Source organism: Rhinolophus sinicus, chromosome 1, assembly GCF_057876585.1.
Source record: "Rhinolophus sinicus isolate RSI-liver-muscle chromosome 1, RSI-T2T, whole genome shotgun sequence".
In the NCBI taxonomy this organism is placed as follows: domain Eukaryota; kingdom Metazoa; phylum Chordata; class Mammalia; order Chiroptera; family Rhinolophidae; genus Rhinolophus; species Rhinolophus sinicus.
The window spans coordinates 100,757,318-100,774,363 of NC_142501.1; the positions used below are offsets into that span (position 1 = coordinate 100,757,318).

At 42.2% G+C, this 17,046-nt stretch overlaps 1 protein-coding gene across 6 annotated transcripts in view; it reads right to left on the reverse strand.

The window, feature by feature from the left end:
- Positions 1–17,046, reverse strand: part of DIP2C (DIP2 acetate--CoA ligase C (putative)) — a 343,900-nt gene that overhangs the window by 137,604 nt on the left and 189,250 nt on the right. For all 6 annotated transcript variants that reach the window (XM_088802036.1, XM_088802038.1, XM_088802041.1 and 3 more), the window contains one exon: positions 11,917–12,042. In XM_088802036.1, the coding sequence (XP_088658162.1) occupies positions 11,917–12,042 (126 nt within the window). The remainder of the gene's footprint in view (positions 1–11,916; positions 12,043–17,046) is intronic.

Consider the following 17,046-nt stretch of genomic DNA (forward strand, 5'->3'; position numbering starts at 1 on the left):
TTGAAAGTGGGTGCTTAAACCACCGTTTTCAGCCTTCTTCCCTCAGTCTTTGTTCCAAGGTCTCTGCAGTGAGTGTCGGGTTCAGCCATGTTATACGCTGATCCCTCAGGCGGGACTGTGGGCCATAAGTGGAGCCCTAGCCGACCAAGTTCTTCCCTCTCCTGCAACTGCAGAAGCTCTGAAATGCAGGGAGCTCCGGTCTGCTCCTGTGTCCACATGGCCTGCATCTTCACACTTCCCTCTTCCCTCCTCACCTGCTCGCCCAATTTGCCCACCTTTAGATGATTTCAGTTGCGCACATCTTAATCTTCCCTATTGCTGTTCAGGGAGTCCTTTTTGGAATTAAAGTTGTTCAACTTGTACATTCCAGGGCAGATTTCAAGAGGCTCACCTCATGCTGCCTTTTTATGATGTAATCTCAGTACAAGGAAACTTTTGGATGTGATGGAAATATTCTAAAACGAAATGGCAATGATTGCACAATCGATATATTTACTAAAAATCACTGAATTGTAAACTTACAATGGGTTAATTTTATGGAGTTTAAGTTATATCTCAAGAAAGTTATTTTAAATGAATGTGTGTTCTGCAATAGTTAGACGTAATCTTCTGTAAATATCAACTCCATCAAATTGGTCGACAGTATTGTTCTGACAACTTTCTTAAGACTATTTAAGCAGGGTACTTTTAAAATTTCCCAATGATTATTCTTGATTTTTCCATTTTCCATTCCTTATGCCAGTTTCTGCTTTATAACTTACAAGGCTCTGTTTTTATGTATACATATTCATTCTGCGGTCTTTTTGGTGAACTGCTCATTTCCCATTATGCACTGTCCCTCTTTGTATCTTGTCCTGCACTGTATTGTTGTTTGCTTTGTCTGACAGTAACACAGACTTGTTCACCTTCATGAGCTGTAGGTCTGCACTAGATCTTTTTCCATCCCTTTAAATATCCTTGCTTTTACATTTAAATATGTCTTTTGTAGACAACATATAGATATGTCTATCTCCCCTTTCTAGCCAGTCTAACAGTCTCTGCCTTTAAATTGGGTTTTTAGTGCATTTACATCTACTGCAATCACTGGCATGAGTGGGTTTAAATCTAACCTTTAGCTATTTGTTTTCTATTCATTTCTATTTTTATCTCTGTTGATTTTTCCTGACTTCTTTTCTATTAACCATATAAAGAGTTTCATTTCATACCGTCTGTTAACTCCTAACCTATACTTCTCATTTTTAGTGGTTGCTCTAGGGCAAACAGTGTGCATTCTTAAGGGGTCTATACTGGGTCAATATTGAAATTGTTTGCTCTTCAAATGCGACAATACAAACTGCTTCTTACTTCACAAATGTAATAATCACACAACAGTTTACTTCCATTCATCTGTTCCCTGTCTTTTGAGAAATTGTTTTTTTAAAGCAAATTACAAGTATTTTACATTTTCCCATTTATTTACTGTTTTAAGTATTCTTTCCTTTTTACAGACGTAAGTTTTCATCTGGTATCATTTTCCATCAGCCTAAGTGCCATCTGTCAGCATGTTTACAGTGCAGGTCTGCTGGCACCACATTCTTTCCACTTCCATGTGTTTCATTGTCTTTGTTTCTGTTAACATCCTTGCTTATGAAAAATATTTTCACTGGCTATGAGTGTACAGCTTTATTCATTTCCTTTTAGGACTTTAAAGGTCTCCTTCTATTGTTTTCTAACCTCTACAATATCTTCATATAAGTCATTGATCCTTCATGTGATTGTTTCCCTGTATGTAAAGTATCTCTTGATGTCTCTTCAAGTTCACAGACTCCATCTGCCTTCTCGAATCTGATATTAAACTGATCCAATGATATTTCATTTCAGTTCTGGAGTTTTCATTAGTTTAAAAAATATTTTTCCCTTTCTCTGCACAGCTCAAGTATTAAGATGATATTTTCCTTTATTTCTTTGACATATTCTCATTGGATTCCCTGAATAAATATTTATAATTACAGATTTGAAAACCCCATCTTCTATATCAAACACCTACTCCAGTGCTTTCCAACATATGAACAGGCAGAATTTTAATAATGCATTTTTATTTAACTCAAAATATTGTTTTAACATGTAATACATACCAAAATTAATGAAATTTTTTTTTTAATTTTATTAAATTTATTGGGGTGACAATTGTTAGTAAACTTACATAGATTTCAGGTGTACAATTCTGTATTACATCATCTATAAATCCCATTGTGTATTCATCACCCAGAGTCAGTTCTCCTTCCATCACCATATATTCGATCTCCCTTACCCTCATCTCCCACCCCCCATCCCCCACTCCCCTTACACTCTGGCAACCACTAAACTATTATCTGTGTCTATAAGTTTCCGTTTCTCATTTGTTTGTCTTGTTCTTTTGTTGTTTTTGGTTTATATACCACATATCAGTGAAATCACATGGTTCTCTGCTTTTTCTGTCTGACTTATTTCGCTCAGCATTACTCTCTCAAGATCCATCCATGTTGTCACAAATGTTCCTATATCATCTTTTCTTACCGCCGAATAGTATTCCATTGTGTATCTATACCACAACTTCTTTATCCATTCATCTATCGAAGGACATTTTGGTTGTTTCCATGTCTTGGCCACCGTAAACAAAGCTGCAATGAACATTGGAGCACACGTGTCTTTATCTCTAAATGTTTTCAGATTTTTTGGGTAGCTACCCAGGAGAGGGATTGCTGGGTCATATGGCAATTCTATTCGTAATTTTTTGAGGAACCTCCACACTGCCTTCCATAGCGGCTGCACCAGTCTGCATTCCCAACAACAGTGTATGAGGGTTCCTTTTTCTCCACAGCCTCTCCAACATTTGTTACTATTGGTCTTGTTGATGATAGCCCTTCTGACTGGGGTGAGGTGATATCTCATTGTGGTTTTGATTTGCATTTCTCTGATGATTACTGATGTTGAGCATTTTTTCATATGTCTATTTGCCATTTGTATGTCCTCTTTGGAGAAATGTCTCTTCAAGTCCTCTGTCCATTTTTCAATTGGGTTGTTTGTTTTGTTGTTGTTGAGTTGCATGAGTTCCTTGTATATTCTGGATACTAGCCCCTTATCGGAGGCACTGTTTGCAAAAATCTTCTCCCATTCAGTTGGTGGCCTCTTTATTTTGTCAATGGTTTCTTTTGCTGTGCAGAAGCTTTTAAGTTTCATATAGTCCCATTCATTTATTTTACCTTTTACTTCCATTGCCTTTGGAGTCAAGTTCATAAAATGCTCTTTGAACCCAAGGTCCATAAGTTTAGTACCTATGTTTTCTTCTATGCAGTTTATTGTGTCAGGTCTTATGCTTAAGTCTTTGATCCATTTTGAATTAACTTTGGTACATGGTGACAAATAGCAGTCCAGTTTCATTCTTTTGCACGTGGCGATCCAATTCTCCCAGCACCATTTATTGAAGAGGCTGTCTTTGCTCCATTGTATGTTTTTAGCTTCTTTGTCAAAAATTATCTGTCCATATTTATGTGGTTTTACATAATGGGTTCTCAATTCTATTCCATTGGTCTATGTGTCTGTTTTTCTGCCAATACCATGCTGTTTTGATTATTGTGGCCCTGTAGTACAAGCCAAAGTCAGGAAGTGTGATACCTCCATTATTGTTCTTTTTTCTAAAGATTGCTTTGGCTATTCGGGGTCTTTTGTGGTTCCAAACAAATCTGATGATTTTTTGTTCTATTTCTTTAAAATATGTCATTGGGATTTTGATGGGGATTGCATTGAATCTGTATATTGCTTTAGGTAATATGGCCATTTTAACTATGTTGATTCTTTCAATCCATGAGCACGGAATGTCTTTCCATTTCTTTGTGTCTTCTTCAATTTCTTTCAAAAATGTCTTATAGTTTTCAGCATATAGGTCTTTCACATCCTTGGTTAAGTTTATTCCTAGGTATTTTATTCTTTTTGCTGCAATTGCAAAAGGAATTGTTTTTTGTATTTCTTTTTCTGAGATTTCATTGTTAGTATATAGGAAGGCAATGGACTTTTGTGCGTTGATTTTGTAGCCGGCAACTTTACTGTATTCGTTGATTGTTTCTAATAGCTTTTTGGTGGAGTCTTTAGGGTTTTCTATATATAGCATCATGTCATCTGCAAAGAGTGATAATTTAACTTCTTCATTCCCAATTTGGATGCCTTTTATTTCTTTCTCTTGCCTGATTGCTCTGGCAAGGACGTCCAACACTATGTGGAAAAGCAGAGGTGATAGGGGACATCCCTGTCGTGTTCCTGAACGTAGAGCAAAGGGCTTCAGTTTTTCACCATTTATTATGAAATTAGCAGAGGCCTTGTCATATATGGCCTTTATTATGTTAAGGTATTTTCCTTCTATACCTATTTTATTAAGTGTTTTAATCATAAATGGATGTTGTATCTTGTCACATGCTTTTTCTGCATCAATTGATATAATCATATGATTTTTGTCCTTTATTTTGTTTATGTGATGTATCACATTGATGGATTTGCATATGTTGAACCATCCTTGTTCCCCAGGGATGAACCCCACTTGGTCGTGATGAATAATCTTTTTAATGCATTGTTGTATTTGATTTGCTAGAATTTTATTTAGGATTTTTGCGTCTGTATTCATCAGAGATATTGGTCTGTAGTTTTCTTTTTTTGTGCTGTCCTTACCAGGTTTTGGTACCAGGGTAATGTTGGCCTCATAAAATGAGTTAGGGAGTACTGTCCCTTCTTCCATTTTTTGGAAGAGTTTGTGCAGAATTGGTATTAGATCCTCTTTGAAGGTTTGGTAGAATTCACTAGTGAAGCCATCAGGTCCCAGACTTTTGCTTTTGGGAAGGTTTTGGATGACTGATTCAATTTCGTTACTGGTGATCAGTCTGTTCAGTCCTTCCAGCTCCTCATGGCCCAGCCTAGGAAGGCTATATGTTTCTAAGAACTTGTCCATTTCTTCTACATTATTGAATTTGGTGGCATATAGTCCTTCATAGTATTCTTGGATGATCCTTTGTATTTTTATGGCGTCCGTTACAACTTCCTCTTTTTCATTTCTGATTTTGTTAGTGTCTTCTCTCTTTTTATCTTAGTGAGTCTAGCCAAGGGTTTGTCAATTTTGTTAATCTTTTCAAAGAACCACCTCTTTGTCACATTAATTTTTTCTATTGTCTTTTTCTTCTCTATTTCATTTAGTTCTGCTCTGATTTTTATTATTTCCTTTCTTCTGCTGACCTTGGGTTTTACTTGTTCTTCTTTTTCTAGTTCTTTAAGGTGTAATATGAGGTTATTTATTTAGGAGTTTTCTTGTTTCTTGAGATAAGTCTGTAATGAGATAAATTTCCCTCTTAAAACTGCTTTCGCTGCATCCCAAAAATTTTGGTAGGATGTATTTTCATTGTCATTTGTTTCTATGTATCTTTTGATCTCTCCTCTAATTTCTTCTGTGACCCAGTCCTTCTTTAAAAGTATGTTGTTTAATCTCCATGTGTTTGTGTTTTTTCCCGCTTTCTTTTTGCAGTTGATATCCAATTTCAAAGCCTTGTGATCAGAGAATATGCTTGGTATGATTTCAATCTTCTTAAATTTGCTGAGACTGATTTTATGTTCCAATATATGGTCTATCCTTGAGAATGTTCCGTGTACACTAGAAAAGAATGTATAGTCTGATGTTTTAGGATGAAGTGCTCTATAAATGTCAATTATGTCCATTTCATCTAATGTGTCATTTAGGGCTACTATTTCGTTATTTATTTTCTGTTTGAATGATCTATCCATAGCTGTCAATGGTGTATTTAAGTCCCCTAGTATAATTGTGTTTTGGTCAATTTCTCCCTTTAGTTCTGTTAGTAGTTGCTTGGTGTATTTCGGTGCTCCCTGATTGGGGGCATAAATATTGATGACTGTTATGTCTTCTTGTTGTACAGTCCCCTTCACCATTATGAAATGTCCATCTTTATCTCTTGTTATCTTTTTCATCTTGAAGTCTGTTTCATCTGATATCATTATGGCTACACCTGATTTTCTCTGGGTACCATTTGCTTGGAGTGTCAATTTCCACCCTTTCACTTTGAGTCTATGCTTGTCCTTGTAGCTGACATGTGTCTCTTGGAGACAGCATATGGTTGGGTTTAGTTTTTTGATCCAATCTGCTACTCTGTGCCTTTTTATTGGTGAGTTCAGTCCATTTACATTAGGGTGATTATTGATATGTGTAGATTTCCTGTCATTCTATCTCTAGTTTTCTGGTAAGGCTGTGTCTCCATTGTTTCTTTGCCTTTTTGTTGTTGTCTATTATTTCTGTGTGGTGGTATTCTATGATGTTTCCCTCTGTTTCTTCTTTTATTTCAGTATATATTTCAATTCTGGATTTATTTTGAGTGGTTACCCTTAAGTTTATATAAAAGAAAGTTTGATATTTAGAGTATTCCATTTTCTTCAGCACGCTTACTTTCTCCATTCCCATATTCCGGTTCAGGCCTTTACTCTCCCCCTTTTTGAGTTTTGGTTGCCACTAATTGTCCCTGTTTATGGTGGTCAAATAGCCTCCTTTAGTATTTCTTGTAGTGCAGGTCGTGTACTAGAAAATTCCCTGTTTCTGTATGTCTGGAAAGGTCTTTATTCCTCCTTCATATTTAAAGGATATCTTTGCTGGATATATTATTCTTGGCTCATGGTTTCTTTCCTTCAATAGTTTGAATATTTGGTTCCACTCCCTCCTGGCTTGTAGAGTTTCTGCTGAAAAATCTGATGATAATCTAATGGGCTTTCCTTTGTAAGTTACCGTCTTCTTTTCTCTGGCTGCCTTGAGGATTCTTTCTTTGTCGTTGATTTTAGACAGCTTCAATACAATGTGCCTTGGAGAAGGCCTGTTGGGATTGAGGTAACTAGGTGTTCTATTTGCTTCTTGGATTCGAGGGTCCAGTTCTGGCCACAAATTTGGGAAGTTCTCATCGACAATTTGTTTGAATATATTCTCTGTTCCCTTCTCTCTTTCTTCTCCTTCTGGTATGCCCATTATTCTTATATTGCTCTTTCTGATGGAGTCAGAAAGTTCTTGTAGAGTTCTTTCATTTCTTTTAAGTCTAAAGTCTCTTTCTTCTTCTATCTGTGTCATTTCCAGGTTTCTATCTTCGATGTCACTGATTCTTTCCTCCATCTGGTCAACTCTACTACCTAAGCTGGTTATTTCATTCTTAATTTCTTCTATTGTGTTCTTAATCTCCAGAAATTCTATTTGGTTCTTTTTTAAAATTTCAATCTCTTTCGTAAAATGCTCATGCTGTTCTTTGATTGAGTTTCTGAGTTCATTTAACTGCCTGTGTTTTCTTGTATCTTGTTGAGTTTTTTCAGAACTGCAATCTTGAATTCTCTGTCACTTAAGTCACATATTTCTGTATCTTTAAGTGCCTTCTCTGGAGATTTTTCTCTTTCTTTCTGAGCTATCTTGTTGCCTTGGTTATTCATGGCGATTACTGGTTTACTATTTCTCTTCCTAGACATCTACAGGAGTGACTTCTGCAACAGGTTGATAGGAAGAGGTCTTTCTTTTGTTTTCCAGTACTTGTTGGCAGAATGTCTTATTATTTCTCCAACTGCAATTTATTTTTCTTCTCCCACACGGTAGTGCTCTTTTCTCTGCACTATTCCTGCTTCTCACACAATGGGGGGATTCCCTGGCAGACGGGCTTCTCCTCTGTTAATAGTTCGTCTAGGTCACAGGGCGCAGTGTCCCGGTGGGTATGCGGAGAGCTTTTGATGTTCCAAAGCTCTTCCAGCTCCTGATTCAGAGCCCGTATGTTTCAGCAGTTCTGTTTACTCCTGCAGGGATCCGCCCAGATAGGTGGGGTCAGGGGTGGGGTGAGTTGTGAGAGGTGGCCCAGAGCAATGGTGGCAACCACCACCACAGCTGGTCCTGCTTCCACGGCTCCCTCCCCTTTGCCGGAACTAGTTGGGCTGTGAATTTGTGTCTGCGGCCCACAGTTCTCAAAACAGCAAATTTTCTGTTGTTTTGATCTGACACTGCTACTGTTTCGCTTTTAGCACCGGGGAGGCGGGGTTGGGCGAGCTCTGGGAGGGGAGGGAGGGGGCGGCTAGTCTCAGTCCCTAAGGCTTCTGTTGTCTGCTCGGCAGTGCGGGCTTAAACCACCGTTTTCAGCCTTTTTCCCTCAGTCTTTTCTCCGAGGTCTCTGCCGTGAGCGTTGGGTTCAGCCGTGTTATATGCTGTCCCCTCAGCCCTGTGGCGCCCTGGCAGAGCCCTTGCAGTCCGATCTCCCACAGCTGCGGTAGTTCCGGGAAGCAGCGAGCTCGGCGCACTGAGCTGGGTCTGCGTCCTGTGCCCGCGCGGCTCCGTCTCCGGGCTTCTCCCTTCCCTCCTCCCCCCACTCGTGCGAATCTCCCACCTGTAGGTGATTTCAGTCGGTAGTGGGCCTCTTCGTCTTGCCTGTCTGCTGTGCAGGGAGTCCTCTGTGGAGTTTTTGTTGTTCGATTCGTTGTAAATTCCAGGGGAGCTTTACAGAGGCTCACCTCACGCCACCATTTTTCCGGAAGTCCCCATGAAATATTTTCTAGTCATTTTTTTCAGCTCATCTAAACCTGTGTGTATTTCACACTTACAGCAACTACAATTGAGACCAGCCAAAATTTTTGTGCTCGACAGCCACCCATGCTTAGGGGCTACTGAGAGCACAGCAGAGGCCAACTATTGTTCCTTTTGTACTGAGTCCTATTTCTGTGGCCGCAGATTACATATCCTGTTTCTCTGAATGTCTAGTGATTGTTTCTCAAGTACCAGATACTGTGGATGGTCCATTGAGGAGACTCTGAATTCTATAATCTTCCTCGGAAGGCTTGTGATTTCTACTTTAGCATTTACTTCAATTACTGGTGACCCTCTTGAGCTTGGGCAGACTTGGAGTCATGTTTTTGATAGTGTGAGTCTGTGGAAATCTACAGCTCCTTCATCTTCCTTGAAGTTGGATCTCTGACTCCTCAACATAGCCGGATGGACATGCTTGCTCAGACCCCAATCTCTGTGCCATGGTCCTAAAATTTCATCCAGGCAGAGAACTTGGAACTGGCAGGCCTGCCTCTTATATTTTCCTGTTGTCAGTGCAGTCTCGCACTGCTTGAGGCCCACAGCCTAATCACTGGTGTCTCCTTTGTTTTTGTGCAGTTCCATAGCTGTTTATAGTGCACGGGTTAGTATGGTACCAGTTACTTCATTATGGCTAGAAGCAGACGTGCTGGCACATTATTCTTATATTTTTATATGTGAAAACTAAAGGAAAGTTTCCCTGTAGCAGACTGCAGTATAACAGTCCTAATTAGATCTTCTCCAGAAACTATGACTCTGGTCAGCAACCAGTCATTTCTCATGAAGAGAATATAAACTTCAAGAATATTTCTTAAAGAGCAGTGGACATGAGTTCTAACAAAAGTTACCAGCAACCAAGGAAAACAGAACGAAAGAAAATGAACCTGAGCCAAGATTCTGTTCAAGCAAATATGCTTATAAATAGGCATTTATAATTGTACAAAACCATCTCGTGTGATATTATCACCAGGACTCCTGAGTGACAGTGTACAAAATGTATTCTACGCTGTACATGAAATGCTAAATAATGAAATGCAAATGTTTCATCAAAAATAACATTTCTAATAATGTTCTTTTATATTTTGCCGATATTTGTACAAGGTTTGTTTTTCTGAAAGTTTTGTCTGGTACAATAATATTTCTAAACATGGAAAAAGCATGTGAAAAAGCACATATATGAATAATCACATTGCTTCTTGCATTTTAAATTCAGCATTTCTCATAAAAGTGGCCCAGAAATATGTCCATCTCTCTGAATTCTGCCTGCTTCCAAAGATTTGGTTAAAAATATTTTAAGTGGGTTTGTTATCCTTGTAAGTCCATTCTGTTTGTTGCACAAACAACACACTCAAAATGAAAACTTCCATATTATAAATTGTGGCAAATTATAACTTTGTATACAAACAGAATTAAACATATTAATTATGCTGATTTTTAAATAGTCCCAAATTACACTGAGACTCAGCATAAAGAAAGGAAAGAGAGTAAGTAAGGAAACTGGCAAAAAGGACTCCCTTTCTTACAAGAGTATTATTTATATTCTTTTTTTATTATATATACTCTTGAGATGAAGAAGAGTTGTTGGATTATTTGTAGATAAAAACCATAATGATAATGGTATACCACACCTAAGATTTGTCTCAGAAAGCTCAGGACTTGAGCCTTTAAAGATGTGTAAAGGTGAATACTTAAGAGTTGTTTGGAGAATTACCACAAATCCGAGGTGACGTGGGTGCTCTATTACCCTCACTGCTTGCAAACACTCCAAAAAATGTTGTATGTCTTCAACTGTTCTTATTGCACCTTAACTTCCTCTTGTGAACAAAACTGGCAGCATTTAAAACTGTTCAAAGTAGTGCACAAGGTAACTTACGAGGTCTGACAATTAAGTTTGCGAACTTGTTGCAATGATGTTGCTAACCTTTTTTGATATCAGAGGGATTATTCATTATGCATTTGTACCAACTGGACAAACAGTTAACCAAGTTGACTATTTGGAAGTGCTGAAAAGCCTGCGTGAAAAAGTTTGATGACCTGAACTTTTCACCAACAATTCATGGCTCTTGCATCACAACAATGCACTAGCTCATACAACACTGTCTGTGAGGGAGTTTTTAGCCAGTAAACAAACAACTGTATTGGAACACCCTCCCTACTCACCCAATCTGGCTCCAAATGACTTCTTTCTTTACTTGAAGATAAAGGAAATATTGAAAGGAAGACATTTTGATGACATTCAGGACATCAAAGGTAATACGACAACAGCTCTGATGGCCATTCCAGAAAAAGAATTCCAACATTGCTTTGAAAGATGGACCAGGTCTGTCATCGGTGCATAGCTTCCCAAGGGTAGTCCTTCAAAGGTGACCATAGTGATATTCAGCAATGTGGTATGCAGCACTTTTTCTAGGGTGAGTTTGCAAACTTAATTATCCAACCTCGTAGGTCTGTAGAAAAGAAACTCAGGTCTGTGTCAACAATGACGTGAATAATGTTAGAGCCAAAATCATAGAGAAAACATCAAGTAGATTCGACTGTCCTTCATGTTTGTAGCAGATACCTGAAGGGTTACCTGTATGCTTCACTTAGGTTTTGAAGGTGATGAGATACAGACTATAATTATTTGGGCAGAGTGAAGTAAAAAATCTTAGGTAGTTCTATTAAGTTCAAGATTGAATAGAAGCAGCAGCAAAACCAGAAATCTAAATGGTCTATCACCTTCAACCACCTAGATCAGGGATCAGCAGGCCTGTGGACCAAACCAGCCCTCTGCCTGTTTGTATAAATAAAGTTTTATTAGCACATTCCCTACAATAGCAGAGTAAGCAGCTGTGACAGACGCCTCATGGCCTGCAGAGACCAAAATACTCTCTGTACTTTACAGAAAAGTTTGATGACCCCAAATTAGGTAACGGCCTAAATTTTTCATTTGGTTTCTTAATGCAACTTTACAATACATCTATATTTTAAAGACTTGAAAATATGTATACACCAGTCTAAGAAGAAGACAAGTTCTACTTCAGTTAGAACTATGGAGGTACACATGCTTCTCCTCTGCTACATGAAGAATTAAGTAAAATTTTGTAATACTTTAAGTCTATCATACTTATGAGTCTCGATGAAAAGTTTCAAATACAGTTTTACACAGATCCATACATAATGATGGTAACTTTCCTTCCAAGTATAAGTTAGAGCACATGTACTGTTTCTGGACTTACGGTTCACAAAACACGAGCCAGAGCACCATGACTTGAAAGCTGGCACTGACTTAGTTCTAAGCACGCTCGCCACTCACCACGCAGGGGCGGCCTGCCGCTCACCTGGAGGCGTGTAGGCGTCCATCGAGGTCTGCACCACCAAGGACCTGCGTTTGGAAGGCATAGGCACTGCCATCTTCCTTTCTTTGTGTTTTGCAAGCGCTGCCTGCACAGCTTCTGTGTGGACGTCTAAACAAAAAGAGAGCTCAATTACCCCATTGTTCAGAGACATCCCGAAGGCCCCTTGCCTTTCTCCACTTTCTCTAGTCCTGCGGAATAGTTTCTCCTCCGACAGAAACTGTCACAAGTGGATGGGTGGGGACGGACAGGAGAGAAAGTGTGAAACTGCTAGCCTGGAAGCTCCCCAGAAGACATGCAAATTCACTCACAGACATTCAATTATTCATTTTATTACCCTAAGCTGCATAAATGACAAGTGCTGTCTGCAGGTGGCTCTGTGATTTGTCTTTTCTCAGGGTGAGTGGACCCTGACCTTCAGATGCTTCTCAGTCTCATTTTCAAGCCTCGTAAGTCATTTCACTGCTAAGGGAGGCATGTGCACCTTATAGGCCGTTGGTAATGGCTTCAGCTAACACTCACAGGCACTCAGTTACGGGCCAGTCACTGCTGGCGTTCTGTGTAACTGACCCATGGCATTAACGCCACGACTACATGAGGCCACATCCTCAGGGTGGCGTGGTGGACGATCAGGTGGGGGAGACCTGTGGGTGGAGCCATCACTCTCCACGGGGTGACACAGGCCACAAACGAGCAACTGGGCAGACTTGGAACAGGGAGAACAGACTGCCCGCGAGGCTTCCTTATGAGGCCCAGGGAGCTCTCTCAATGCGAAATCACAGTGGTGAGGATGAACAAGCCGTCTGTCAAGGTGACCATGTCCGGGCAGCTCCAGGCTGCCTTCACACTGCAGCAGGGAAAACAGCCCTAAAGCTGAAACTGGTGGCCAGGGTGGTGCTGGCAGAACGAACATGAACTGGAGCAGGGCACACGTGGTAAGTGACCAGGACACTGGGGTGCTAAGGACGGACGGCGTGAACCCGATTCTGTTTGGTGGGGTTGTTCAGCCACTGTGAAGGCCACAGGAGGACAAGAGTGGATGTGAGAAAGCAGGCAAGGCAGCATCAGGTGATGTGCCAGCCATGCACAGTCTACACGTGTCCACAGAACAGGTGCTCTGAGTCCCCGCCCACAGAGGAGAAACCTCCCAGGTCATCGACCTGCTGAGCGGCACTGCTGTCTCCGCGAGCTGTGCTGCCATCCAGCCGTCCCTGTGACCACTGCCCCTGCTAACATGTTACACCCGGCTGGGCACCACAGCACGGGCCACACGCAGCTGCCATCTCCTGTGATAAAGTCTCGATGGCACACAGCCGCACCCCTTCCTCTGTGCAGACCGGCTGCCTTCCCACTGGAGTAGACTGTAGACGTGAGAGACCATAACGGCCCAGAAAGCTGAACATCGCCCACCTGGCCCCTTACAGAACGTCTGCCAGCCTGTCTCACTGCACATCACGTGTCAAATACAGCCAGCCTGTCTCGCTTTATTTTGCTCAGCTTGTGAGCACCACTCTTCTCTCCTCAACTAGACTCAAAGGGCTTTAAGGGAAAAACTGAGTTTCTGATCACCTTTTCTTAAACTCAGGCTAAAAACTGACAAATGAATGACTTGGATTCATGATCCTACATCATTTTTTTTAAATTAAAGAATTTAATAAGATTAACCAAGTCAAGTAAAATATAACTTCAAACCCCACTTGATTGAGAGTGACTTGTAACCATCTTAATGGAAGACTTTTACCTAAATTAAATCCTTCATAAAATGATTTGTTTAATTGGTGACATTTGTAGGAAAGAACCATGACAGCATCAACTGAAAACCCCTGAAGCTAAGAGGGAAGAACAGCTCTGAGCGTCACCTGACTGTGCCTCCCAGAAGGAAATGATTTAGAACAGCAACTAACACCCAAAACTGAAGTCAGAGGCATACATTATGGGATTCAGTGTTTTTTGGCTCTTCATTCCAGTGGTTTTAAGTTATACTGTTGAAGAAGTTGTTAAAATTGAAGTCTACCTACAGACTTCCACGTCTCGGCTCAGTAGCTTTAAGAAAAATATTGTTACTTGTAAGTTTTCTAATTACAAGTTAACCTGTAATTAGCCAAAGAGATGCACGTCAACTAACAACTACTCACCTGATTTCTCACATGGATCTGGGATGTGTCCACCTGATTCAAAAATGACACGTGGGACCAGTGACAAGATGGGCCACGTAAGATGAACCATGTCACTCGTACTTTCTGGCAGCGTCTGGCACCATCAGCAATTTCCATTTGGAAGAAAACCTCAGCATACACACTAACCATGGGGCAATCAGTAAGCTTTTGTGGGACTACCCATAAGATAAATGACCTAGCAAACGAATTCTTTTCAAAAAGGAAACTCTCTGCTGTTTGACCCACAGCAGGCTTTTTGTAGAAATCGACAGGGTATTTGGAAAATTCCAGGAAAATGCAATCAGATTCAGATAGCCACACAAATGGCACATACTAAACACAGCCAGAGAGCGCCTCGGGCGATGGGCGGGGGTCTCAGGCCCCAGGCCCGCAGCAAAGAGAGACCCCCCCCCACCCCCACGCCCACCCCTGACCCTGGGCAGAGGCCAACTGAAGCAGCAGACCACCCGTCTCCTCCTCCTTCTGCAGCACATCAGGGACAATGCCACCCACAGCCACACATGGTCACTTCAGTCACTGCAGATGCATCTGCTACTCTCTCTTCAGCCTTTTCCTCCAAACACCAATTTTCAGGACAGTAACCAAAGCAACAGCAACGGCCCCGAAACGCATGCTTGGCCTAGTGAGAGGCAGGGTGTGCCCTGGGTTTGCATGGCATCGAACCACACACACACACACACACACACACACACACACACACACACACACGGCCCCTGGTCCTCAGTGCTCAGCGCAGTAATCTGAGCTCTAACATTTACAACAGACACAGGCGACCACAGCGACAACACCTTTCCGTAAACAAAGCTTAGGGGGCCTCACATCTGCTTTGCATGGCGTCTTTCTTCTTTTGCTTCAAACTTGGCATTCTTGGCATTTTCTCCTTATTTCCTAACTGATCATGATTTGGTAATTATAATTAAAATGCTCATCTTAAAAGTTATTTATAAAATGAATGAACAACACCAAAAAGGTATTGAAAGATAGACCTGACCCTATTCTTTGACTTCTCACAATTTATCCACCTACTGTTTCCTCAAAGAAACTTTCAAAGTTTTTCTTTCCATTTGGATCCACGAGCTAAGACCCTGTCTTACTGTCAGGAGGCTCCACGGGGACGCAGCAGCACAGACGTCCCCACTGCTCTGGGAAATGACAACATGGGAGTGCAGGGCAGGTAGTCAGAATGCTGGCTCTGCCACCTACTGGGTGTAAAACACTGAAACATTTTCATCTGTCAGCCTCACATGGACCTCCTGTAAATGGGAACGAAATCACAGCGTCACTGTGGGACGATGTGAGACAAAATATACCAAGCAGTCCTTAGCCACCTGTCCCAGTCACAGCGGCACTCACTGACGACAGTGCCCTCAGTAGCATTCTGAAGCAATGGGCTTGGGCCAGGGGGGCTGATAAGAGGAAAAGGGCAGAGGAAAGGCCTTTTCCAGAAGAAGGGCCTGCAGAAGGGATCCGACGGCAGGTGGTGCCCAGCCCATGCTCACACCTCAGAGCCCAAACTCTCACAGGGAACCCTGACGCCGGTGTCCCAGCCAGGCACACACTGCAGACCAAGGCGTAACCCGGGAACGCTGCCCTATGCCCGGGGGGGGGGGGGGGGGGTGTTCCGGTGCTGAAGGCCCTGTAGGCACCAGGCCACACTGCCCTCAACCACCCACCACCTCCCGTCTGCATCTTGAAGGGAAATCGCACAGGGCAGTCACTCAGCCAAGCATCCTTGCCCTTCTCAAGACTCCCACATTTTTGACTCCTGGGTCAAACATCTCAATAAGCCCTTGAACAGATACAAGTTCTGAACACTGAACAGAAACCTCCACTTTCCTCTTGGTTTCTTTAAATAGATGGCACTTTCATTCACTCTGGAAGAAACCATATCCTGTAACTCAGCCAACAATGGGATATGTGAAGAATAAAAGTACAAAAAATCACACACCCTCAGCTGCTCAGACAAAGGGTAGACCTGTGAGTATTAATGGGTTTCAATCTAAGAGAAATTGCTGCTTGCCCCTTCCTTTCCATCTCCTGAAGTCAAAAAGCAAGATGTGTTTCCTAGAGCTCACAGCGTCACACGATCTCGACAACAGTTGAAACAAAAGGTGAGTCAATAGAAGAGACTGTTTTTTCCAGGACGCCTCCCTGTGTTGTGACAGCGCAGCAGTCAGGCCACGGTTCAAGCCAGACTTCAGGTTCAAATCCAGTTCCTCTAGGCACCTGGCACCATTACTTAACTTCTCTGTGCCTCAGTTACCTTCTGTGCAGAAAAAGGGAGGAACGGGAGTAGCTGTGCACTGGGGAGGTGGCAGGTCCTATGTGAGCGTATGTGCTGTGGGGTGCGGGGCAGAGCGGGCACGCAGCAGCATGTGCTGCCACTCACATCAGCGCCACGCCTGGCAGAGGGGAGCCAAGTGAGGGACAAACAACGCTGCACCGAAGAGCTAGGTGGGGACCAGCTTTCCCGTGCCATCACTGTCAAGGCCACCGGGCTCCATTCCCCGGGAGCTTCTGCAGCCGCAGCGCTGTGGGGAGCTGTGTAACGGTGACAGTGCAGTGCCAGCAGAAGAAAGGAACAGCATGACACGGCGCATTCCCATGAGCGCTGTCCTGTTCACCACTGGGCACCAGGAGCCATGCCAGTCACCCGGCTGTCACCTTCTTGCTGCTTCAGTTCCATCCCCTCCACCTCTCAGCCTCCAGGAGAAACGTGTAGTCACACAAATGCGTATGCTGTGAGACAGGACAGTGCACAGGAGTTCTGGTTACGACAGCTGATTCACTGTGCACCTACTGTGTGCCTGCCTAGTCCCTCCTGGTTACGACAGCTCATTCACCGAGCACCTAGTGTGTGCCTGCCTAGTCCCTTCTCTCCCAGGAGGCTGTCTCAGGACAAAGACGGGTACCGAACATGATAACAGAATGTCCTAAG